The sequence below is a fragment of the Hermetia illucens genome, chromosome 1, assembly GCF_905115235.1.
Source record: "Hermetia illucens chromosome 1, iHerIll2.2.curated.20191125, whole genome shotgun sequence".
Lineage (NCBI taxonomy): Eukaryota > Metazoa > Arthropoda > Insecta > Diptera > Stratiomyidae > Hermetia > Hermetia illucens.
In genome coordinates, this window is record NC_051849.1 from 44,981,911 (window position 1) to 45,008,000 (window position 26,090).

General features: G+C 42.4%; 1 protein-coding gene across 5 annotated transcripts in view; it reads left to right on the plus strand.

Moving 5' to 3' along the window:
• The window catches only part of LOC119655582 (chloride channel protein 2), a 129,406-nt gene extending 104,450 nt beyond the window's left edge, over positions 1-24,956 (plus strand). For all 5 annotated transcript variants that reach the window (XM_038061548.1, XM_038061525.1, XM_038061555.1 and 2 more), the window contains 11 exons: positions 5,577-5,742; positions 5,809-5,937; positions 6,670-6,803; positions 11,100-11,467; positions 16,433-16,534; positions 16,594-16,828; positions 16,895-17,288; positions 17,358-17,616; positions 23,270-23,720; positions 23,793-24,026; positions 24,243-24,956. In XM_038061548.1, the coding sequence (XP_037917476.1) occupies positions 5,577-5,742; positions 5,809-5,937; positions 6,670-6,803; positions 11,100-11,467; positions 16,433-16,534; positions 16,594-16,828; positions 16,895-17,288; positions 17,358-17,616; positions 23,270-23,720; positions 23,793-24,026; positions 24,243-24,491 (2,721 nt within the window). In that variant the 3' untranslated portion in view covers positions 24,492-24,956. The remainder of the gene's footprint in view (positions 1-5,576; positions 5,743-5,808; positions 5,938-6,669; positions 6,804-11,099; positions 11,468-16,432; positions 16,535-16,593; positions 16,829-16,894; positions 17,289-17,357; positions 17,617-23,269; positions 23,721-23,792; positions 24,027-24,242) is intronic.
• Positions 24,957-26,090: the final 1,134 nt, after the last annotated feature.

A 26,090-nucleotide genomic window follows, 5' to 3' on the forward strand; every position in this document is an offset into this window, starting at 1 on the left:
AGGCTACATCCATTATCGGGAGGGATTCGGAGGAAGTAAGGGGAACATAGACTGAGGAAAAGTAGCGGCAGAGTAAATCAAAGTTGGGGGGAGTTAGCTGAGAAGCTAGAGAATTTAATGGACGGAGGGGATAACTGGGCAGGGCAGCGATTGTTGCGAACGTGGAACCAGAAAGGTTTGAGGTTTTCGCGCTTTAGTGAGTCTTCTACACTGGTCAAATATTCGTTTCTGGACTTACGTATTAAGGATTTAATCGAGGAACGTAGAGATTTGAAAAGAACTAAGTCAACATCGTTTCTAGAAGACAGGAACTTCTTCCTCGCAGTGTGTTTTTGAAGTAGTTTTTTGTGAATTTCAGTGGTGAACCAGACGGGTTAAGAGCGTAAGCACTTAGGAGAGGAGGGAACATAAGAAGGAAGAAGATGAGATAAAATGGTATAGAAGGTGTTGTGTGCTTGGTTACACGTAAATGGAGAGAGGAGGGGGACCCAGTTGATTTACGCCAGGGCTGAGTTCAGACCTTCGAAGTTCGCCTTACTAAAGTTGAACTTTGTAGGCGACAGGAGAGTGGAGTCGGGATATCTGAACATCGAACTCGAGAGCAGGATGATAGGCGTCAGGGGCAACGTAAGACGGAGCATGAAGGGATTGGGAAAGACAACGCACAGGAAGGTTAGAGAAGACAAGGTCAAGAGTGCGATCTAAATGGTTTCTAGAAAGGTTAAACTGGAGGGCGCCACAGGTGCACATGAAAGTGGATAGAGGAAGGGAAGTTTGGGTGGAGTTATTAGTGAGAGAGGGAAGGCCAGGAGTGATGGGCTAGGAGAGCATAGGAAGATTAAAGTCGCCACAGGGGATGAAAAGAAGTGAGATAAACAAAACGATTAGGACCTCTGGTCAAAGGGTAGTATAGGTCCCGGGGCGAAACGTGGATTGGTACCCACGATGGAGCATAAAACCTGGGAAATGCCTGCTGAACCAACACCAACAGCTCTACTACCAAACCCTATCTCCACCTCCACGTGGTGACCGCTGGGAGCTCTTTCTTGACGAAAAGCTGCAGACGGAGAAGGATGAAGGCGAGTCTCCCGCGCCTAAAAACGGGACAAATTGTACCAACTGGTCCTCCAGGTTGGGGGTTGGGTAGGGCTGACAACCCTACACGGAAAACAACCTGTTACGAAGCCACAACAGGAGCCTCGGATAGGACGGATGTTAAAACGACGGACCCGGCAACGACAAAGGAACAACGATTTGCGCATTTTCTCATGGAACGTGCGCTCCCTGTACAGAGATGAAGCTGATAAGCAGCTAGCCGATACCCTGTCCCAATATAGGGCTGATGTAACAGCGTTGCAAGAGATGCGATGGACAGGGACCGGTTTCCTGGAGAAGAGCCACTACACCATATATTATAGCGGCCATCCAGTAAACCATGTGCTCGGAGTAGGTTTCTTAGTCAGCCAAAAAATGAAACCTGCTGTTATCGGCTTTGAAAGTATAAGCGAACGGCTATGCACTCTGCGCTTGCGAGGCAAGTTTAGAAATATAAGCCTCATAAACGTTCACGCCCCTACAGAGGAGACTGCAGAGTCGGAGAAGGATACCTTCTACGAGGCAGTAGAAAGAACCCTCGAAGCCTGTCCCAGATATGATATCAAAATCATACTTGGGGATTTTAACAGCCAAGTAGGGAAGGAGCCCGTATTCAGGCGATACGTTGGCTCCCATAGCTTACACGAAAAAACAAATGATAACGGACTGCGGACTATTCAATTAGCAGGGTCACACGAAATGGTTGTTGGAAGTACCTGGTTTGCGCGGAAAGCGGTCCACAAACATACGTGGGCCTCTCCAGACGGGACCACTTTCAACCAAATTGACCACGTGTTGATCGAACGCCGCCACCTCTCAGCCTTGATGAATGTCAGAACATATAGGGGGGCCAATATAGACTCGGATCACTATCTCGTTGGCATGGTGCTCCGAGCTCGAATAACAATACCACCTAGAATCCCCTCTGACAATCAGGTGAGAGTGAACACTGAAGCCATCCACAACACAACCCTCCGCGACACCTATAAGAGGGAAATGGATGCCGCAATAACCGCAGTCAATAGAGGACCTGGAGATGAAGCATCAACTAATGATCTTCACAACCACCTGAAGAACGTTATCATGGATACGGCCACAAATATACTTGGCCCCAGCCGCAAAAGGAGTCGGAACGGCTGGTTTGACGATGAATGTAAGCTAGCAACGGAACGGAAGAATGCCGCATACCGAGTAATGTTGCATTCTCAAAGAACGCGGGCACGCGCAGAGACTTATCACGAACTCCGTCGAGCGGAGAAGCGACTTCACAGACGGAAAAAGGAAGCCTGGGAGAACCAACAAGTCTGTGAACTAGAAAACTACAGGGAGCAACCGCACCAGGCGCGGAAGTTTTACCAACAAGTCAGCAGGATGAAGCCTTATACACCTCGATGCTCATCCTGCCGAGACAAAGAGGGAAATCTGATTTCCGACAGAATGGGCATATTAGAGCGATGGGTTGAGTACTTTGATGAGCTACTGAACAACCAGAACATCGGCGAGTTGGAGGTCCCGCCAACTGAAGACGACGGACAAATACTGCCACCACCAAGTTTAGGAGAAACAGTCCGTGCAATTCATCGGCTAAAAAATCATAAGTCGCCAGGAGCCGATGGAATTACAGCCGAATTGGTTAAATATGGAGGCGACCAGTTACACCAAGTGGTTCATCAACTTGTGCTCAAGGTATGGGACAGCGAATCAATGCCTGACGATTGGCAACGAGGCATAATCTGTCTCATACATAGAAAGGGAGATATCACACAGTGCAGCAATTATAGAGGTATCACGTTGCTGAGTACCATCTATAAGATATTCTCCACTATCTTGCTAGGCCGGATAGCCCCATACGCCCAGAACATCATTGGCCCATACCAAAGAGGCTTCACTCCAGGCAAATCAGCAACAGATCAGATTTTCTCTCTGCGGCAGGCGATGGAAAAACTGTTGGAATATGGACAACAGTTGCACCATCTGTTCATCGACTTTAAAGCCGCCTATGATAGCATAGCCAGGGTAAAACTGTACACGGCCATGAGAGAATTCGGTATCCCGACGAAATTAATAAGACTGACTAGGCTGACCCTGACCAATGTGCGAGGCCAGATAAAAGCAGCAGGATCACTCTCAAGACCATTCGACATCAACAACGGTCTACGACAAGGGGATGCGCTATCATGCGTCCTCTTTAACCTGGCCCTCGAGAAAGTGATCCGTGATGCTGAGGTGAATGCAAGAGGTACGATCCTCTTCAAGTCCACCCAACTACTGGCCTATGCTGACGATATCGACATCATGGGAAGAACCACCCGAGACGTTCAAACTGCCTTCATCCAGATTGAGCAGGCGGCGCGAGATCTTGGGCTGCACATCAATGAAGGCAAGACAAAATACATGGTGGCAACGTCAGCACCGAAGACGAATCAACCAACAACATCAAACCGCACTGGTCAAACACAAACACGAACAAGAATAAGGATAGGGGAATACAACTTTGAGACCGTTGACAATTTCTCCTATCTAGGGTCGAAAATCACAACCGATAACAACTACGATGATGAAATCCGCGCACGGTTGTTGTCAGCCAACAGAGCCTATTTCAGCTTACAAAGACTGTTCCGCTCGAAACGTCTCACCATAGGGTCAAAGCTCTTACTGTACAAGACTATGATCTTGCCAGTCCTCATGTATTCCTCGGAAACTTGGGTTCTTAGCAAGAAAAATTGCGAACTCTTGGCCGCGTTCGAGAGAAGAATCCTCCGAAGAATTTTTGGCCCCCTACATGAGGATGGACGATTCCGTAGCCTACACAATGACGAAATCTATGAGCGATACCATGACCGTCCGGTTGTGGATAAAATCCGGCTCAATAGGTTACGGTGGGCGGGTCACTTAATCCGTATGGATGAAGATGATCCCACCCGGAAAGTCTATAAGGGCAATATCTATGGTAGGAAAAGAAGACGAGGCAGACCCTGCCTAAGATGGAGCGATGGCGCGGGCCAGGACGCCAGACAGCTTTTGGGGATATCGAATTGGTGGACCTCGGCGCAAAACCGGGATGTCTGGAGTTCCTTATTAAGGCAGGCCTAGACCGGATACCGGTTGTTGCGCCGTTGATGATGATGATGAGATGACATGATGTTGGAATGCTAAGGCAGACAGTTTGAAATCCGATAGCTTGGACCTTAGACACTTTATATTTTGATAAAAGAGCGTATAGTTGTCGGAATCATTCAAGTTCAGCGTGGCAGGCAGGCGGACCGGAAATTTTCACAAAGCTTAGTCCTCTGATAAGGCTTGACGAAGGAAGGCCAAAAGGAAGATTGGACGATAGCATCGAAGTCGTGTGGATATGTCACTTTGAAGGAAGCTATCACTCGGTCAGGACAGCCATCCTTCGTCAGTTTCACACATGAGAGAGGTGACAAAGTTGAGTTCGCTTTCGTTCTGATATAGGCCAGAATTTTGTCGGACGTGGTGGAGTACGCTAGCCTTGACATGAACAGCTATTTCGGCGGCGAGGCGATGTTCAAGTGGGAGTAGTGTACCATCAGGATCTTGAATGAAGTGCACTAACAACAACTTCAAGGCCCTGGTCCAAGGTGGATTGTTGCGCCAACGAAAGGCGCGCAGAACCTGCCTCGGAGGGAGCGATGGCGTAAACCAGGAGGCCAGACAACGAATTTGTTGACCACGACACAAAACTGAGATGTCTGGAGTTACTTACTAAGGCAGACCTAGACCGATACTGGTCATTGCTGCGTTTGATGATGATGATGCGTTGTCCTAGTAAAAAAGTGCCAAGCTCGCAATTTGCAAAGGTTTTTCCATGGACGGCGCATTTCATCTATGTGGCGGTAGCCGATTATAGGTATGAACGGTCCATTTTCTAGGTTGTTAATCATAATATATTGTATCTCAGATAAAGATTTCAAACTTGTAAATAAAATTTTCATCATAAATCGAGACACAATATGAATTTCTTTTGTTCATCGGATAATATTGTTAACGTTTGGATACCTTTTTCATTGGAAGTACGTTGATAGCACTTCTTTGTCTGCTGCCATATAAGATCCCTGTGTAAACCATATAAATGTCTGATGAACATCATTGAGCAAGCAACTGCAGTACAAAGGGTGAGAAGAATTATCAAATAGTTCTACTAAATCGTATGTATTGTATTTTGAGTAGCTTTTTTGAGAGCTGAGATAGTTGGTGACAAATCTTACTAAATTTTTTTACACTTCCCTCTTTTCTTTCTGACCGCTAGTATTCAAATGAATACAGCTCGTAGAAACCACCTTTGGGAAGTCACATATTCGGGGGTGAGAGTAGATTGACATATTTTTTTATATTTTTATGCGCATTCACTCGCATTCATCATTACCTTTTGGATCAGCTCCGTGCATAAAGCTCCAAACAATGCCAACAAGAGAATCCCGTATTATTAACCTATCAGGGGTTTCAACTATTTTCAGGAATTATTCAACAAAAGGAGAAGTCGTCTAATTAAGGTTTTATCATGGATTTGGAAGCGAACATTTGCCCGTTTAGGGGAGGACTGGGTCTTCCTGGCATTATTAGGTATTATAATGGCAGTACTGTCTTATATCATGGACAAAGGAATATCAATATGTACAAGTGGTGAGCCTAACAATGCGATTAATTTATCTTTTCCTTTTCAAATTATCTTTTTCTGTGTTAATCTAGCGCGAGTATGGCTCTATAGAGATTTAACAATCCAACCAGTGGCACAGTATTTGGCATGGGTTTCGCTGCCGGTTTGCCTCATATTATTCTCAGCGGGATTCGTGCACCTTATTGCACCTCAGAGTATAGGTAAGTTTCAAAATAGGCGAATTACTTAGTAATTAGTTTGTTGTTTGATATGTTTGGCATGAATGGAATTTTTAAAATCCTCCACATGTGCTCAGTGACTGAGGCCCCATATCTATTTGCAATATTCTTTGCCTCAGCAGTTGTTTTTTTAGCAAAGTATTTCATTTATTCTAAATAATTATACAAGCGCTTAAGAACGGATGTTGAAATTTGTGTTTAGGAAGTTTAAGTCTGTATTTATTTGATGTGAAGGCTGCGGTGATCAAAAAATTTTCGTGGGCAGAAAGCTGACTGGAAATAACCACAACAGACTTTATAAATATACACAGAATTAGCGATTAATGGCCCATTAATTCAAAGGGTGCCGTTGAATTCGCTTCAACTCGGGCTATATTAGAGTCCGTCCTTGCAGGACTTGCCCGGGGCATATAGGAGAATGTTTCAACAACAATGACTACGTACATTCCTCGACTAAGAAGCATTCAGATGCAAAACTTACAAACAAAATTGCAACGAAACTTTTCTCAGCTATTCTTAGATTCCGTAAACAATTTGTTTACTTACGAGATACAAACTACTAATCTAAGCGTTCTTATGCATAAAGATTCGGTTGGTGTAGATTTTAATTACACAAGTTAAGTACATAAGTTTGCTTGAATGGATTTTTTTACTAAATCTACTTTAATTCTCTTCTGTTCATCTTTTTTGATTGTTTTTTTTTTCTTTCCATAGGTTCTGGAATCCCCGAAATGAAAACAATTTTACGAGGGGTTGCACTCAAAGAGTATCTCACCTTTAAGACTTTGATTGCTAAAGTGATTGGACTAACAGCGACTCTTGGCAGCGGTATGCCACTAGGCAAAGAAGTGAGTGCCAATGTATTTCATTCTATTTTTGAATTATTAATTGATCTTCGAAACACATGTCAATGGGATATTTGTGCCTATTATTATAGCTTTTTAGTGGAATTTAGTTGTTTTCTTAACAAGGGGTGACAGGAAATATTTCTAAATTTTTCCAATATGCGTAACCAACAGTCTGGATGATTTTAAGATCATAAAAATAATAATTTGTATGTGTTTATGCCATGACATATTGCTATTTGGTGGAACATTGACGTAAGAACAAAATTTTTTGGAAATGAGTTATTACCGTCACTGGGTCCAAAAATGGTTACCTCATTCGGTAGAACACTGACGTAATTGTCGTTGACTAAGAGTGACTTCATCGTAAACCATTAATTTTATTCTGCTTTGTGCAATGAAGCAATTAAGGGAAGAAGTATGATAAATGATAAATCCCTCTTTCAGGTCTTATGAACAGAAAACTTTTTCAAATTAGATACACTGTCTGTGCGCTGCCTTTTTTTGCCGGCGGTTTAATTAGTTTAGTTTACCGGGGGGAGCGGCAGCTCCGAGGCCCATTGTACTATCCCCATAAATTACCTATAAACCATTGAATTTAGCGAATCTGGGAACATTCTCCAGAGGTAGAGAGTGTGCAGATTTTTCATTGAAGAAAACCTTACCAAGGTGTCTTCGTCTGAGATCTGAGGAGGCGGGGCAGCTGCATAAAAAGTGCAGGGCCGTCTTTTGGTCCATCTCACATTGGCTGCACATAGCCGAAACCACCACCCCAATCTTTCCATATTGTAGTTTAAGGAGCAGTGCCCCGTTAAAATGTCCCACTTCTTAAGGGACAACAAAAATGCCGCTCTATTAACCCTAGGCTCTTTCACAAGGATTTTCGCCTGCCGGCAAGAGTCCCAATTTCTCCAATCAGCTGGGTGATTCCTTTTGTAATTTCACCCTTCACAGTAGACTTGACAGTGGATGGTCGGATTCCAAGAGCTGGTTCTGGCCCAGCATTGTGGAGACCCTCGGCGTTTGTCAGCCTCCACATTACCAGCGATGTTAGAGTGCCCCGGCACCCACATCAGGATTGTTTCGTTCAGTCGGCCCTAATGACAACTGCACATCAACTGGCTTGATATGTCGTTGCTGTTTAATGCTGATAATGCCGCCCGACTGTCGGAACAGATTCGAATGGTGCGACTGGATTTTCGCCCCTGCTAAGGTGGTAGCGTAGCTGCCCCACCTGACGTTCCTAGTGAACATAACTAGTCCAGTCTTCCTAGCGTTCACCGTGAATCCATTGCGGAGGCACCAACTGTGGATTTCATGCAGAGTTGCATTCAAGCAGTCACATACTGTATTCGCAAACTTGTCGATAATTATTACGGCTAGGTCGTCTACAAGTGCTTGCGCGAAGACTTTTTTGTCCTCAAGAAGCCACAGTAGGGTATCCGTTACCAAGAGCCATAACAGTCGAGAGAGAACCCCTCCCTGTGGGCAGCCCCTAAGACATCTTGCTTCAATAGACTTCTGACCGAACAATACGTGGATTTTTCTCCACTCTAGCATGTGGAGGATCCGGCTGGCGGTTAAAACTGGTCCAGATAATAGAAGTGTAGATTAATCAATTGGCAGACCATTTTTGCATTTCTATGCTGTTACCAACTGAACAAAGGTCGGTTCTCTTCGGCAGTGAATACAGTGGTTGAAAGAACTACTTAGACTTCCCATAGTAAACAGGAGTTTTGATTCCATACTTCAGGTCGTCTCTTCACCTCTTCTTTTTATTCAGTAATAACGCACGATTTTAATAAGGACTACGCTCCTGGGATTGGAAGCGCAGTTTAGCTAAGCGGATAATTTCTTTTGTCACTAAATGCTATTGTAGGTAAAAGATGAGTGTGCGTGGTACGTGGCCCAATGCCTTGTTTATATCTCTACTCCCAATTGGTTAAGTAAGTTAACATACTAGCCTACACAGATTCATCTCGCCATCAAAAGTGTTCAAAAAACACATTTCGGAAGAAAACGAACTAGAATTTTTATAAAAACATGGCGGGAAGGGGGATCGAGGGTGTGGATAAGATAGAATAGGATAGGTTTTGGGACTAGAAGCTAGAATGGCGACTAATGATGGCAAGGTTTGTATAATTGGGACTGAGGGAAGTTACCCGTGTAAAAAACACTCTACCTTATGGATCAAAAAGGTGGTTTTTGGGTTGGAGTCCTAGGAACAACTAAGGGAATAGATGTGCTCAACAAAAGGTTCTCTTCAGCCATCTCTATCTGTATGTAGAGCGGTAGAGAGAAAATCCGGCCGAAATTTGTGTTCATCCGCTCAAAGATTTTGGCAGTAGAAGATAGGATTGAGATAGGCTTGTAGGTATCGAGATAGACAGGGTTTTGGTTTTCCTCGGGCAATACGAGCACTCTTCCAGTCGCCGGAAAAGTGGAGTTTGTAGAGACAGTGGCTGATGATTGAGGATAGGATGATGGAAATGGCGTATTTCCGTTCCAGGTTTCTAATACCAAAACCACAAATACCTGATGTTAGGCAGCAAACTGATTGGGCGGTAGCTCTTAGGTCCGGATGAATTATTTAAAATAATAAAAATTTCTTTTTCCCTATTCGCTAGTGTTAATTTATTGATGTTGCAAATACCGATATTTCGGAAACGGCTTATAAGCTCTCGTGTCCAGCTCTTATCGTAGGAGGATTAAATACTTTTCTAAACAACGGCAGGCAGTGTACGGCATCTGAAAAAGCAGTTCTGTATTTGTTCGTTGAAATCTAAGAACATCATTGATGGATCCGGAGCCTTGATATTGCTTTTGACTATCAGTCAAAGTAGCTAGTTGTACGATTACAGCTTATACGCTCACAAAAATATGTCCCAATCTAGATATGTTGTTTGTATTCGAAGAAATTACGCTTCAACTCCACGGCCCTTTTCCGATCCAACGGTGAAGAAAAGGAAATCTTGCAATACATCAACGATCTTTCTTTTTTTTAAAGCCCACCTAACGAAATCTATTGGAATTTTCTCCTTGGTGGCAGGTCGAAACTGTTGTTTTGGCTCTAGGGAATCGCTACCCAGAATCCAGACTCTAAGAGCCTCAAATATGATGGTTGAGTGGAAAACAGGTGCAGGGATCTTTTGAGGGCGTCTCTTGGGTGGAGTTTTATTGAAAATTATATTTTTTTCGGACATCTCAATTCTGCTCATTTTATTTACGATCATTCTTATTTAGAAAATAACAGACCAGGGTATTCAAGATACAAATGCCAACTATATGAGTATCTTGCTTGTTAATTCCGATGTTTATGTCCTATTGTTTACGAAAAGATGAGTTTATGGAAATGTCGTGTTTCACAGGATCTAAGGAGGGTCATATAAAGATTAGAACCCACAAGATTAACATTGTCAAACCAACTTTACTGGATGAACACTATTAAAATGTATATACTCGTAGGAGCTGTAAAAATTCGATTTTTTTTTGGTTTAGCCCAACATTGTTTTAAATGAAGGGGCACACTGGATATGTTAATTACGAACTGAAGCGGTAGTAGATACCCGAAACATTGAGTTAATTGCTTGTAATGAACCATCTTGTTCAATAAGACTAGTATGAGGGTCACTTTCTAACTTACACAAGTATTTATGTATAGCAGGAGTAAGGGAAAATTTCACTTCCACGAGGCACTGTGAAAATTGACGGCACCTGGAGCCTTACAGGAACTCTCTACAAATCTACAAAATCGGCAACCTACTTTCTATTTATGAGGAAATATAAATAAAACTTAATTTTGACAAATGGTTGTAGCTTCTTCCCATTTACCCATGTGTGATCCACGATGGGTGGGATTGTGATATAATAAGCTAAAAAACCTGAGTCTGTTCGTTCCACCGTTCGTATCACCGAAGTAGTTAGCTATGTTATATTTACTAAGGTTAGCAATTTGTATAAAGCTTTTACTCTTGGAAAGGCAATTCATAGGATTTAATCATCCGCCTTGATTTTCCACCCAGAAACAAGAGTTCTCAGGAGTCATTAAATGTTAAACATAACTAATAGAACAGGTGGTGTTAAGTGTGGGAAGGACTCATTTCCTTGCCGTCCAAAACATATAAACCTAGTGTTCATTCATCCTCCTCATATAGGATAGTTTATTAGCAAAGTCAGTTATATATAATTTAAAATACATACATGTTTGTCCTAATGTGATATACATTTATATGTAGACATTATGTCTAGCTGTACCATTTTCAAATTAATTAGATATAATATTCTTCTCTTTTTTTCCAGGGTCCATTTGTGCACATAGCTAGTATAGTTGCACAATTATTGAGTAAGTTAGTAACTTCCTTTCAAGGAATCTACGAGAATGAGTCACGCAACTCAGAAATGTTAGCAGCAGCTTGTGCTGTAGGAGTGGGAGCGTGTTTTGCAGCACCTATAGGGGGTGTCCTATTTAGTATCGAAGTAACTACAACGTATTTCGCTGTGCGAAACTATTGGCGAGGCTTCTTCGCCGCAGTATGTGGTGCAACGATATTTCGGCTGTTAGCAGTTTGGTTCCAGAATACAGACACTGTTCGTGCTTTCTTCCTCACACATTTTACTGCTGATTTCCCATTTGATCCTCAGGAGCTGTTCATCTTCGCTTTAATGGGGTAAGTCTTTTTTTTTAATTAACTTTATTGACGACTGATTGCATTCTCGTCTGATATATTTTTCTTCCCCATTTGTAATTGAGATGCGGACTTGAGATGACCTTGCTAGGGCGTCACTGGCGCTTGTTTCATGGTTATAAAACCCCTACAAAACAAGTGTTCCCTCATCATATTCCTGTCCCAATTTACAAAGTAGTGCTTGTCTCGAAGTACCCAAAAACTTTTGGAAGCCCTTACAGCCATACGCTGAAAGATTTCCTTGACTATCTGTTGGCCAGTAATACTTTTCATTTCATGTATTTGAAATTTAGACATCTTTTTAATGTTTTGTTTGAAACAGAATCGAGCGACGTCTGTCTGTTCTTCTGTCTGTCTGAATAAATCGAGAAAGGGCTAGACCGGTTGTCACGAAAATTGGTGAGAGCGTGTAGTCGGTTGTTCCCTTTAGATATAGCGAATGGCGCCATTTTATGTTGAGTTTAAGGGGGGCTCCCCATACATGTGAATGGAGAGTGCAACATTTTTTTTCGCATTATGTGGCTATGTGTGGGTAATGAAAGGGCTCAATTAGTACTTTTTAAAACTGGTCCCATATTTGATGTCGGGTGAAATGAAGGGGAGTGAGGGCTCAAAATGCAACGCGTATGACGTCATCATCACATATATCATAAATTCGTCAATACCACATATGAATGGGGTGGGGGAGGTTCATATGAATGGAAAAAATTATTTTATTTCAGTTTTCAAGTCATTTGTATATCAATATCAATTACTCCAAAAAGACATGTTCGTATGTAGGTATATAGTATATGCGGCTAATGAAGTTTGCGGGTAGTTCCAATTCTGATAGATATATTTATACATTAAACCAGCCATATTTAATATGCACATTATATATGTATACTTTTGTGCACAAAGTAAATGGGAAATATGGGTATGATCAATTTATATACGTGCATGTATATGTACAGTATTCGGAAGTAGGCAGTTTGTTTATTTAGGGTGAGGTTAATGTCTATGGCTATATGGCTATGTAAGTATGTCTTGTAGTTTTGAAAAATATGAAGAAATATGTTGGATTTGTTGTTATATAGGGGTAGAAAAATAGATAGAAGTTTCTCACATAAGGTGACCACAAAACCGTTATACCCGAGTCATTTCGTAAAAATTCATGCGACCTTTCCGATGCGTGGGCATTTCGATCAATGTTTCCCATGCCTCAGATATATTGTTAGGCGCGGCCTTTGAGGTACCCGCCCTGCGTTGAGGATCGGAGGATATTCCTTGCTGTAAATAAGTTTTGCGGAGTTAGGGAGGAGAAGGGTAAAAGGAAATCCTCAAGTCAAAATTGTCAAGTGATAATTCATTACAAAGTATATTTTTTTAATAATCAGATTAAAGTTTCGTTGAATGAAGAAAAGAAATAAACAGAATAGTAGAAAATAAAACAAATATATAAAATGATAAAGTAATAAATTATAGGAATTGCTAAAATTAATTTATAAATCTGAATGAAATTATGCGGTGTTTCCAACGATTAATTATTTGAAATAATAAAGACTTGTTGTTTCTTTTTCGTTGGTGTGAATATTTATTCTTGCAAATACCGATATTCAAAAGCAAGGAAAAGAAAAATTATTGCATTCGAAACTTTTCTCAATAAACACGGATTAATAATCAATGGAATCTAGCAGCGGAATCTGCTGCTGACCACCTATCAGCAATATAATACAAATACTATTCGTTGCAGATTCCAATCCTTTCATATGCTACGACAGTTACCCCTCTTATTTCCTTATTTATTTCCTCTTCTCTGTCTTCACAAAGTATCTTTTAATTATTTGTTTATAATAAAGTTTTCACTCATTCTCCATTAATAAATTTATGCCCAATAGCGAGGGCAGCGCAGTCTAATTCTCTAATCTACATTAGCGATTTAATTCATAAAACTGAAAGTTTTCTGAGATGCGTCTATTGCGGTCAGATTAATCAATAAAGCACTCTATAGCCGCACAATAAAACTCTGAAACTGACTCACGCATTCAGACATCAGCGAAGCGAACTCCACTTTAGATTCACGGGAATGTTGGCCGTCCTCTAAAGTCGCTGGTATAAGGATCTCAATGCCACTGATATCAGAGAAATAACGCTCTCACGGAGAAAGAAAGAGCGTCCTCGATTTTCCATTTCCGGGGAGTTTTTTGCGACAACTCGCACTCTGTCCGTATAACTCTCTCTAAATCGTCACCTTCCGCACGCCTTTTCGAAAGAGATCTCTTCCTTTTACTCAAATCGCACCTCCTCACAAACCGGCACTAATTATTATGAATTTTTAGGACGTGTTCAAATATACGACTTTTACAATCTGCTACCAAACTTCTCCTCTCAAGTGTTAATCCACAAACTATCAACTCCCCGGTTCATCTTTTCCGCTGTCAATCGATCAGCCGGTCTCGGTCGCGCTAATTTCGTGTAAAATGCTTTTCATGAAATGCATGCATTTGCAAATCATGGCCTTAGGATGTACAGAAAAGGCGGGAACCATACCTAACAAAACATATGAGGCGGTCGAGGGTGTGATGCATTGCGGATCCTCCTTTCAATCGTGGCACTCGGGTCCGAAGTTTTACGGCTCTAAGCTCGTGGTCTAGCCTTTTTTTACTTGCAGGCTTAGTTAACAGGTTGTTCATTTCGATAGATGCACGCGAATCCCCATGATTGAGTCTTTTTCAGGATCCGGTGTAGACCCATGTACCGGACAGGACACGTGAATTTTTGTGAAATGACACCGAGCCCGACTAGCACTGAGGCGTGCAAGCATGTATCGACGGAACATTTCTTTGGAGCTTCAATATTTGCAGGCGGACCTTCACGGTCAATTTCGACAACTTTTTAGCTTTTCGGAATAGCTCTCCCTCTTGATAATATCCGGCCCCTCAGGATAGTCTTTTGACGATGGCAATTATCTACAAGTCATTACACCATACCTAACCCAATAGTCAATTGAACTAATATAAAACATGTTCTCAACAAATCGGGCTGACTGGTGTTTGCCCGATTTGGGTACTGGCTCACGAGAGAAAGACGTTTTTGAGCTTCACTGCTGCCCACGATACCAAACCCAAGTTGAACTGACCTATTCTTCAACGAAATCAAGAAGAAACCTTCTCACAACCAACTAGAAATCTTAACCGTCAGGAAAGATACAGGGTATTTTCCCTGTACCCCATATCGAGGAACCTTAAGCACCTCCATTACATAAAACCCTAAAACCTATTTTTGATACATTATTCATCGCAAGGGAGTTTGGGAAATGAAGAAAAACCCGATCACCGAGCGCCAAGTTTTTGGCTACAGAGATGTGGAAAATATGATACTAAGTACGGGTTATTTACGTGAAATTACGCCGAGAGGTTATTTTATTTTATATTTCGAATCTAGTGGATTCGTTTATAACTTAAGCAGAAAATCGTGAAGAAACTGAATTTGGAAGCGTCCAAAAGGGAAAACTGAAAAGTGCTCGTTTCTAAATTAATAAATTAATTAAATGACGGCGCCGTGATTGATTCGCCAAGGTTCGGTGATTGCGTAGGAAGGAGTTGAAACGGAGTTTTGGTAGTAGTAGGGAGTAGTTTCCACAAGAGAAAATGTAACTATTTTCCATGCGGTTTTACACAATCAGCCTGAAGAAACGGTTTTACATTACGTACATTGCGGACCAGTTGCCAAAGTAGGAGAGTTAACTGACCCCACTCTGAATAAAGCTTTTCTGAATTTATTCCTTTATTTCATTTTTCATTTATTTTTGATTTTATTTTCGAGTTATCACAATCTCCGCAGGTGCCGGCGGGTGCCTTCGGCGGTAATCCACTTAGTATGCTCAGTATGCTGTTCCCAAAGTTCACCCCAGTACCCTTTTGGCTACATTACCGAAAACTGCACTGTCTGGCTGCGCTATTGGGATTCGTTGAATAATCTGAAAAGGTTCCGCTGCTTCCTCGCGTATAGGGCATTCTGAGCATGTCTGTAGTGACTATCGCCATAGTGTCCAGAATTTCAGCCACGCGTCTCTCACTGTAGGTGACATAGTTGCAGTTAATTCTCTGAACTTTATTTTTCATCCGTCTGCTGCCCATATTAATTTAAGTCCTACCACGTCGCGCCGACGTTTCAATCGAATTTTTCATGGTGGATCTCTTCAGTCACTCAAACTAATAACGCAAAACGGAATCTTCTGACCGTGCAACCTAGCAACTAAAACTGTACCACAATACCCAAATGACTGCATTTGCCGCAGCGACATCGTTGATTTTAGATAGAATGTTCGGAGTTGCTATATATATATAGAGCCTGGAAATACCTGGTCTATATGCAAAGGATCCATTTCGAGCGTATTGCAGAAAATGCTCGATGAATCTTTGGTGCTATTTCGTGTTACAAGCGAATGGTGAAGAGGTTCGTTCACAGTCCCCTTGCTGGATTGGTCGCCGCAAATTGCGACGAAACAGCTGCAACAGGCGAGCCATGCTCCTGATCATCGGAGCGCCTAGACGTCAAGCGGCCTCACGATTATCAGTTTCAAAATCGTTCTGTCCATTGCCGAAGCCCGATCAAGTCACCAAGTAAAACAACTCCCGCCGGTTATCTACACTAGACCTTAAAATTCCACCCCTTCCCTCTTCAGGAAGGAAGTAGATATTATAAGAAGCTAAATTTTTAATTTTCCATTCCTCCATTACTTCGGCAAGGATCACACTAAAAAGGGGCATCTGTTCCCTGTACGCAAAATTTAGGGCTTTCGAATAGACCTTCTTGCAGAATACATAATTAATGCAGTTATCAGCGCACCATAATCATTCTTTATGTTGAAGGAAGGAAAAAGGACACACATATCCAAAATAAAATTACAATTTGTTAATTCCAGATAAAGCAAAACGAAATAATAAAATCGATTTTTCGTTCCAGGGTAGTTTGTGGAGTTGGAGGAGCTCTTTACGTGTGGGTGCATAGGAAATACGTATTATTTATGAGATCGAATAAAAAGATAAATAAGTTTCTTCAAAAGAAGTAATAGACGCATCCTTATCCCGGTCGATAAAGTTTACTAATTTTTTGATAATTTTCAGCCGATTTCTGTATCCAGGTATCCTGGCCTTATTAGTTTCTACGCTATCATTTCCGCCTGGAACCGGGCAATTCATCGCCGGCGAATTAAGCACACATCAACAAGTCACAGATCTTTTCTCGAATTTCACCTGGTCACATGAAGAATTAACAGTCGAGCAAGCTGCAATTGTTACTCATTGGACAACACCTCATACGAATGTGTTTGTTAGCTTATCATGTTATAGCTTATTCACGGTAAGCCTTGCCAACATTACCTATTCCAAATAAAGATAAGAATTCAATGCGACTAAATTCTTTCAGTTTTTCTTCTCCATCGTCGCATCCACTATCCCAGTGCCATCCGGTATTTTCATTCCTGTGTTCAAAATTGGCGCCGGGTTAGGACGATTAGTCGGCGAAGGAATGCATCTATGGTTCCCCAATGGTGTACGATATGGCGGTCGACTGTCCCCTATTATACCAGGAGGATATGCAGTTGTCGGAGCTGCTGCCTTTTCAGGAGCTGTAACTCATACTGTTTCCGTGGCTGTTATTGTCTTCGAGATGACCGGGCAAATCACTCATGTCGTTCCGGTAATGATAGCTGTTTTGATTGCCAATGCAATAGGTGCATTACTGCAGCCATCTATGTACGATAGTATTATCCTTATTAAGAAATTACCATATCTGCCAGATCTTTTGCCATCAAGTTCAGGTAACTATCACTATCCATTTGAAATATGCATATCTTTTCAACATGTATTTCTGTGCTTGCATCTTCCAGGAATGTATAACATTTATGTAGAGGACTTCATGGTGAGAGACGTGAAATACATTTGGCAAGGAATCAGCTATCAAAAGTTGAAAGAGATTTTGAAAGCAAACAAACATTTAAGAAGTTTACCCTTAGTCGATAGTCCTGAGAATATGATACTCCTGGGGTCAGTGCAAAGATATGAACTCATTAAGATGATTGAAAAACACGTTGGTCGTGAGAAACGTTTGGAAGTAGCTGCAAAATGGCAGAAGGAAGCAGAAGAAAGGTAAGGCTTAGATTAAAAAAAAAGTGTCCATAGCTAACAAGCATTTAGTTGATGCAGTAAATGTATAACAGACTATCTATAGTCTAGTGTTGGGGGTGGTCATAAACATACACTTAATTAAAAATTGAGGCATAATAATATACCTGCTCCGTGTATCGATCTGCGCTGGTGCCATGGGTAGTGTCCTCGATCTTTCTTCCTCATGTATGTCATTGTAAAAAAATCTTTGCGTTTTAAACCCATGACCTCTGAAATTCGTAACTGAATGAGTCTGGAAAGTCATAAAGAATTGAGACCAGGAAAATATTATCGCTAGTGCCTAAACAATGGGACAATTTCCGAATCAAGTCACCTGGCATCTCCAACTTGGTAGCCCCGAATAACCACCAGTCAGGGTGGTGAACTAATGCGAGCAGCGACAAAGACGACACGGACTTATCATTTTGTAAATGATTCGGAATAAGTTGAACTTGAGTTAATAACTGTGGCATTCTGTTACCCTAAACGAAAGTTACATCTCATGGAAACAGCTAATACGCTAATGTCGAAACTGCGACATCATTAAGTTCGCAATGCAGGCTCAACTGAGAAGGACTTATGACTAGTGTTTGATTACGATGCTGAACACAAACCCCCATAAGGATTTGTGTCCCTGCTTGCATAGACAATTACGGGGATCATTCAAGGCAACAGCATTTTCTAGCGAAGATGACGCAAAGCTATAATGGTCGCCTAGTGAAATAGTAGAAAGACCCACAGTTCCAGTCAAAAACTGGACTAATGGTGAGAGAGTGAGCATGCACGGTAATAGTCCTGGCGCCAAAATGGGTAAAAATGACTAACTCGTTAACTATGTGGATACGCAAGAAATCTTACCGGAGAGGATGGAAGTCATCTGCAAAAAAAAAGGCCGGAGGAAGAAAGGCTATTCAAGAAGTCGGGCGGTCCTACGGAAAATGCAGGTGGCTACCATCGTCTAGCAAAAAATCTCTATGAATGTCGAACATAGGAACATGAAGGAGCTCCTGAACCTTATTACATGTCAGCGAAACTCCTGCAAGACCGCCGAACAGGAGCTGGGGAAAAGGCTAATTGTGGACTCAGCCCCTCAGAAGGATAACAACAACTGATAAAAAGAGTTGAAGGGAAAACACTGTAGATCGGCCGCCAAGGAAACAGTAAGAGTGAAGTATTAACCAAACGGACTAAGTAGCGTCAAAAAAAAGTGCAAATGCAGCAACAATAACCTAAATTAACTATCAACGGTACGAGGTACGATCCTCTTCAAATCCACCCAACTACTGGCCTATGCTGACGATATCGACATCATGGGAAGAACGACCCGAGACGTACAAACTGCCTTCATCCAGATCGAGCAGGCGCTGCTTGGCGCGAGATCTTGGCTGCACATCAATGAAGGCAAGACAAAATATATGGTGGCAACGTCAGCACCGAAGACGAATCAACCAACAACATCAAACCGCACTGGTCAAACACAAACACGAACAAGAATAAGGATAGGAGAATACAACTTTGAGACCGTTGACAATTTCTCCTATCTAGGGTCGAAAGTCACAACCGATAACAACTACGATGATGAAATCCGCGCACGGTTGTTGTCAGCCAACAGAGCCTATTTCAGCTTACAAAGACTGTTCCGCTCGAAACGTCTCACCATAGGGTCAAAGCTCTTACTGTACAAGACTATGATCTTGCCAGTCCTCATGTATTCCTCGGAAACTTGGGTTCTTAGCAAGAAAAATTGCGAACTCTTGGCCGCGTTCGAGAGAAGAATCCTCCGAAGAATTTTTGGCCCCCTACATAAGGATAGACGATTCCGTAGCCTACACAATGACGAAATCTATGAGCGATACCATGACCGTCCGGTTGTGGATAAAATCCGGCTCAATAGGTTACGGTGGACGGGTCACTTAATCCGTATGAATGAGGATGATCCCACCCGGAAAGTCTATAAGGGCAATATCTATGGTAGGAAAAGAAGACGAGGCAGACCCTGCCTAAGATGGAGCGATGGCGTGGGCCAGGACGCCAGACAGCTTTTAGGGATATCGAATTGGTGGACCTCGGCGCAAAACCGGGATGTCTGGAGTTCCTTATTAAGGCAGGCCTAGACCGGATACCGGTTATTGCGCCGTTGATGATGAACTATCAACGGTAATGACTCAATTGTAACAAATTCGAATTAAGACGACAACATCAACGCCAAAGAAAATGGAAAGGGGCAAAGCACGGTCCAAGGCCCCTCTCATCAAGTCGAACGAACGGAGATTTGTCGTAGAAGTTCTTCCAGAAATTTGCAGCAACGCCAAAACAAAAAACTGCATACTCGTACCGGCGGTATACTTGTTAAAAGCAATGCGTTCTGTGAGACAGTCCATAGCATTTTAGACACGAAAGCAATAGTTCCTAGGCTGGAATCAATGTACAACCTCGAAAGAAGGGATCTGGTCTGTCTCGCGAACAAGAAGAAGCGATAAAAAGGAATTATGCAATTGATAAAGAGAGATTATCCAGATGTGACCTCGAGTTTCGAGTTACATCTGTCAACCCCCAAAGACAAAAATTTGCCATTGACACCGTCTCTGCGCAAAGCTTCTTCAATGCAGGAACATAAAAATCGGGTGGATCATCCGCAAGATAAGACGAAGAGCAGTTCCATTCCGCTGCTCTACATGCTGGACCAATGGGCACCTAGCTGCATTTATAAAGGACAGGACAAAGGTGCTTTGTGTTACAAGTGTGGCGAACCCAGGCAACTATATTATTTGGAAAAATGGCTTGCTAAAAATCTCTCAAGAGGGTTAAGTGAACCACAAGACCCGGACGCGGACAGAAAAACTGCTACTGAATCGTCAGTGAACTCAACAATGCGCCTTAAAATTATAGTTTGCGATGTATCAGCACTCAAAAGGAGACTCTATCATGGGAAGGTACCCGCATACTGGTGGATGGTTAGCACTGCAAGTCTACGAAGAATTGGCCCCTGAACTCAGCGGATTGTAACGCGCAAGAAGCCAAGAGAGCGAATAAGGTACTCCGTTACGAAATCTATAAACAAAAAGCATGCTGTTTGTAGGGGCTAGTCAATGACATTGAATGGACTTAAGGGATATCGGACATAAGTTAGCAAAAAACTCGATGTTCATCGGAAACCCTGTTCCATGGAAGCAGTGAAGATTCAAAAATATATGAAGGTACTTTTTCCCGTCCCCCCCAATCCGAACTAGTGTTGTAGATGAGAGAGCTAGTATTGGAATGGCTGATCTGTACTGTAAACGAAATGAAGGAGGCGGTCTCGTTGATGAAGGAGAAAAAAGCATCGGGGTCGGATAGTATTCCCAACGAAGTGCTGAAACAAATGCTAGGAGTTGCTAGTTGAGGTGTTTGGGAAAAGACTCAGGTCGATAGAGATAGAGGCCGATAGAGATAGCATACAGAACGTCGCCGATATCGAGAAAAAATAATATCCATAGCAAAATAAAACCTTTGAACTTTAAATTCTTCCGAGATTTTGCTTCGATGTTATTAACTTCTCCGGAATGTCCTTCCTGTACTCTAAATAACTGTAAACAATACACCTCCTTTCCTCTATAATCTCCAAAATGTTGCTTATTATCCCAATTCTCTGGGTTTTAGGCTATAGTGGGTTAGGAGGCAATGAGACAGCAGCCAAACTTGCCAGGAAAGGAGCAATGTGGCCGCTATCCGGCCACAGCCATTCTGTGGAGTCGGAAATGGGTTCATGGCTACTACGCTGAAAACTGTACTGACGAACAGTCCAGGATGTTCATGGAGGATACGCACCCAACCGTTCGAAAAATTGTTTAAACCTGACCAAGAAGAGCTTCCGAGTCATAGTAGGACTGTAACTTCGTTACAGCAGGCTAAATTACCACCTGGGGAAGCTAGGCACGCATTTACTATCTTTGCTAGCTCCGCACTCTCAATCTCAATTACATCAATAACCTGCTTAGGTGGCAAAAGTGATTTCTCTTCTATTTGAAGAAGCAATCCATATCCTTTCCCTGTCGGTTGGGGTTTAAGAATACACTCAAAGGACTCCCTGCTTGTCGTAAGAAGTGACTATACTGATAAAAATTTGTGGGCTAGTTATCTGTACATTTTGAAACTATAATGCCACCGAAACGTCAACAACACTTCGGATAGGGACTGACCTCACGGCTATGATCTGTGGCTATCGAAAACGAACTATGATTGGTTTCTGGAATGTGCGCACGATCCTCGACAACGGTAGCGAAAATCTCCAGAAAGCTCGCTCTCTATAACTCGAGCGATAATTCCAACCATGTAAACTTGACATTCTCAGCTTAAGCGAGGTTAGATATTGCGACCCTGGAGAGTACTCCTCTCCCTCTTCTTACACTAATGGCAATGTACTTTTGTACTCTAGAAAGTCGAGTGGTAGCAGACTCGGATTCAGTGTCGAATTATTTCTGGAAGCTACTCCAAGGCGCGACAGAGAGCAGGTTGGTTTCCGCCTCGGGTCCTCCTGCATTGACCACTTCAACACCTTACCGATCGTTTTGGAACAGTGCGCGGAGTTTAGAACTTCGCTTCACATGCTCTTCATCGATTTCGATAAACTTTCGAAAACGTCAACAGGAATGCTCTATGCAGGAAGGGCATTCCGGAAAAACTAATAGCTAATATCATGGAGATATATGATGGCGCTTGATGTTACGTGCTGTGCCGAGATCCAAACTATGGATATTATTTATCTTGTTATATGACGTTCTCCATGCTACCTTGGCCGGAGGACGTAGAGAAGGTCGATGGACTGTGACATCTTTCTTGAAACACGTCGACTACTTTGATGCCTGGTTATGAACCTTGGCCAAATGGCTCTGGATTTGGAAAAAGAGGCAGGCAGAGTTGGCGTCGTGGGCGCCTGACTGCGTCGTATGATAGGAGTACACTGGCCTGATACTATTACAAATGAAGAAGTTGGTCGACGCACAGGCCTGATACCAGTACGCAATGTGATCGGAAGGCGGAAGTGGCAGTGGATAGGCCAGACATTAAGGAAGGGCGATAATTACATTGGTGGATACGCCATGATAGCGGAATCTACCCTCACAAGATGGCCGACGAGCGAGTCGCCCCAGGGGTACTTGGCGCAGAACAATAGAGAAGGAGTATGGGCGTTTCGATAAGTCCTGGGGGGTGAAGCAAACGCGAGCGATGGCGCATAGGCATGGCTGATGCGCTATATCCTACCAAGGCGAGGAATGGCAACCATATCTATGTACATATATAGTTCACATCCGGATAGTTTAACGATTAGAGCGCCTTGGGGTTTGTATCGTGACTGGATGTTGGATATCAGTCGGCTTAGCTGTGAATGAGTACTTGAGTGAAACCAGGGTAATAATCATGAACGAGCGCAATGCTGACCACATTGCCAGTTTACTGTAGTCCCGTAGTGTACCGTCGTGGTTTGAATGAAGTGCAATGAAACGCTTGAAGGCCCTGAGCCAATAGGATTGTCACGGCAACGATTAAAGTCCGTATCCACATATAACTGCCATAGATACAAGTTAAAATTATTTTCTTGTCTAGAATTTTTTTATCAAGTAACCAAAATATAAAATACTCCTACTTGTATTTACAGAGCACGGGAGGAAAAGGAGCGTCTGGAGAATGAAAGTAACGAGCGGATTAGAAGACCTTCAAGATTTGAAGTTTCACCTGCACCCGATATCTTAGCACTTCGGCAATTTGCTAATGATGAGATGCTTCCGCCACAAGCAAAGAAGCGCCAAGAGAATCATCACCCAATTTTTGGGATTCAACCAAAAAAGTCTATTCTCAAGAAGACAAACTCGTTCACACTGAAGGGTTTCACACCTCTTTCGCCTCACAGTCCGGTTGTGACCCCATACACCACCATTACCGGCAATGAGCATCGATTGAGATCAGCTTTCGAAGCCATCTTCAGGAAATCTGCAACACTTCAAGATGTAACTCCAGATCCTGAAATTGGGTCTGTAAGCTCACCTAGTTTACATCGTATGACTGACTCAGTTCCCCACACCCCAAGTGTTCTCAAGAAAGTTCAGCTGGTAAGTTCCTCATTACATAATGAGTCCTATAAGCCTCGCGTGTGGGACTAATTAAATGCCTTTTCCTTCTAGCCTAGAGAGCGCGTAATCGATATGTCGCCCGAAGATCAAAAAGTATGGGAAATGGAAGAAATGGCCCAACCAATTGATCTGGAAGCTGCCAAAGTTAGCATTGATCCCGCGCCATTCCAACTTGTCGAAAGGACATCAATTTTGAAAGTACATTCATTATTCTCGATGGTGGGGATAAATCATGCTTACGTGACTAAAATTGGACGATTAGTTGGGGTGGTGGCACTGAAAGAGGTAAAAATATTGTGTTTATTTATTGATATGAAAAACTAAAAATGTTCAAATAAAGGACTCACTACATGTGTCCTTCCTAGAATTACGGAGTTTTGATCAAATTAGTAGTTCATATGCACTATTACTAACTATAGATTCATAGGGATATCTGCACAGAATACCAACAAACAATTAGATATTTACTGACCTGGATCCCTCATTGATTTTCCTTTACAGCTGCGAAAAGCCATCGAAGACATAAACAGCAACAACTTCATCACACAGTCAGTTGCGCCTCCCGAAAAGCCAAGAATCGAGATTAGTTCTGAGACAGGAGCCGTGCAGGAGCCTCTTCTAAATGAAAGTGATAAGAAAGTGAACATGACTATCACTTCCATGGATTCAGCCTTATCGAATTCAGAAATTGGCTCCGACATTGAAATGGATACGATGACGGAGAAGAGTGATAAGCCGAGACCGAACTGAGTGGACCAAAGATCAAAGCATATTCCTTCAGCCCAGTTGAACTCATCCAGCTAGATAGAAGCAAACGCATCATAGTACATACATACTACATATAGAGCATAATCTTTCTATGTCTATGCATTTTTATTATACGATAATAAATTCTCTAGTGTAAAAGTGAACCGACATAGCGAAAAATGTGATTTTATACCTTGAAAAGAACAGATTTGTTCATTCGTAGTTCTCTTAATTTTTTTAATTTTAATTAGTCAATTTTACTGTACATATTTCCTTCCTACCAACATTTCGTGTTTGTATTGGACAAATTTGTCCTAGTTTCGCTCCAATGTGAACCACGTCATGAACGTTCTAGTTATTTGAGTTTTAATGAGAAAAGACATTACTTGTAGATGATAAGAGTATAATAGTGAAGAGAATATTTATGTTATTTTAGCGTATAAGATAAATAAAGATAATCTATGGAAACATCTAGTTTCTTATCTTATTTCTTTGAATTTGTTCCCAGGGGCAACGCAGATGTACAATATATCATGTGTACCTTTTCTCCTCATTTATTTTTTTAGGATTTTGTGTAAAACAAGTTCTCGGTAAACTTGATTTACTGTCTGTCTGTCTGCTGCCAGAGACCATTTATTCGGAAATCATCATCATCAACGGCGCAACAACCGGTATCCGGTCTAGGCCTGCCTTAATAAGGAACTCCAGACATCCCGGTTTTGCGCCGAGGTCCACCAATTCGATATCCCTAAAAGCTGTCTGGCGTCCTGGCCCACGCCATCGCTCCATCTTAGGCAGGGTCTGCCTCGTCTTCTTTTTCTACCATAGATATTGCCCTTATAGATTTTCCGGGCTGGATCAGCCTCATTCATACGGATTAAGTGACCCGCCCACCGTAACGTATTGAGCCGGATTTTATCCACAATCTGACGTTCATGGTATCGCTCATAGATTTCGTCGTTATATAGGCTACGGAATGGTCCATTATCATGAAGGGGGCCAAAAATTCTTCGGAGGATTCTTCTCTCGAACGCGGCCAAAAGTTCGCAATTGTTCTTGCTAAGAACCGAAGTCTCCGATCAGTACATGAGGACTGACAAGATCATTGTCTTGTACAGTAAGAGCTTTGACCCTATGGTGAGACGTTTTGAGCGGAACAGTCTTTGTAAGCTGAAATAGGCTCTGTTGGCTGACAACAACCGTGCGTGGATTTCATCATCGTAGCTGTTATCGGTAGTGATTTTCGACCCTAGATAGGAGAAATTACCAACGGTCTCAAAGTTGTATTCTCAAGGATCCTATCCTTATTCTTCCTGTTTGACCAGTGCGGTTTGATGTTGTTGGTTGGTTGGTTTTCGATGCTGACGTTGCCACCATATACTTTGTCTTGCCTTCATTGATGTGCAGCCCAAGATCTCGCGCCGCCTGCTCGATCTGGATGAAGGCAGTTTGCACGTCTCTGGTGGTTCTTCCCATGATGTAGATATCGTCAGCATAGGCATGGGTGGACTTAAAGAGGATCATACCTCTTGCATTTACCTCAGCATCACAGATCACTTTCTCGAGGGCCAGGTTAAAGAGGACGCAGGATAGGGCATCCTT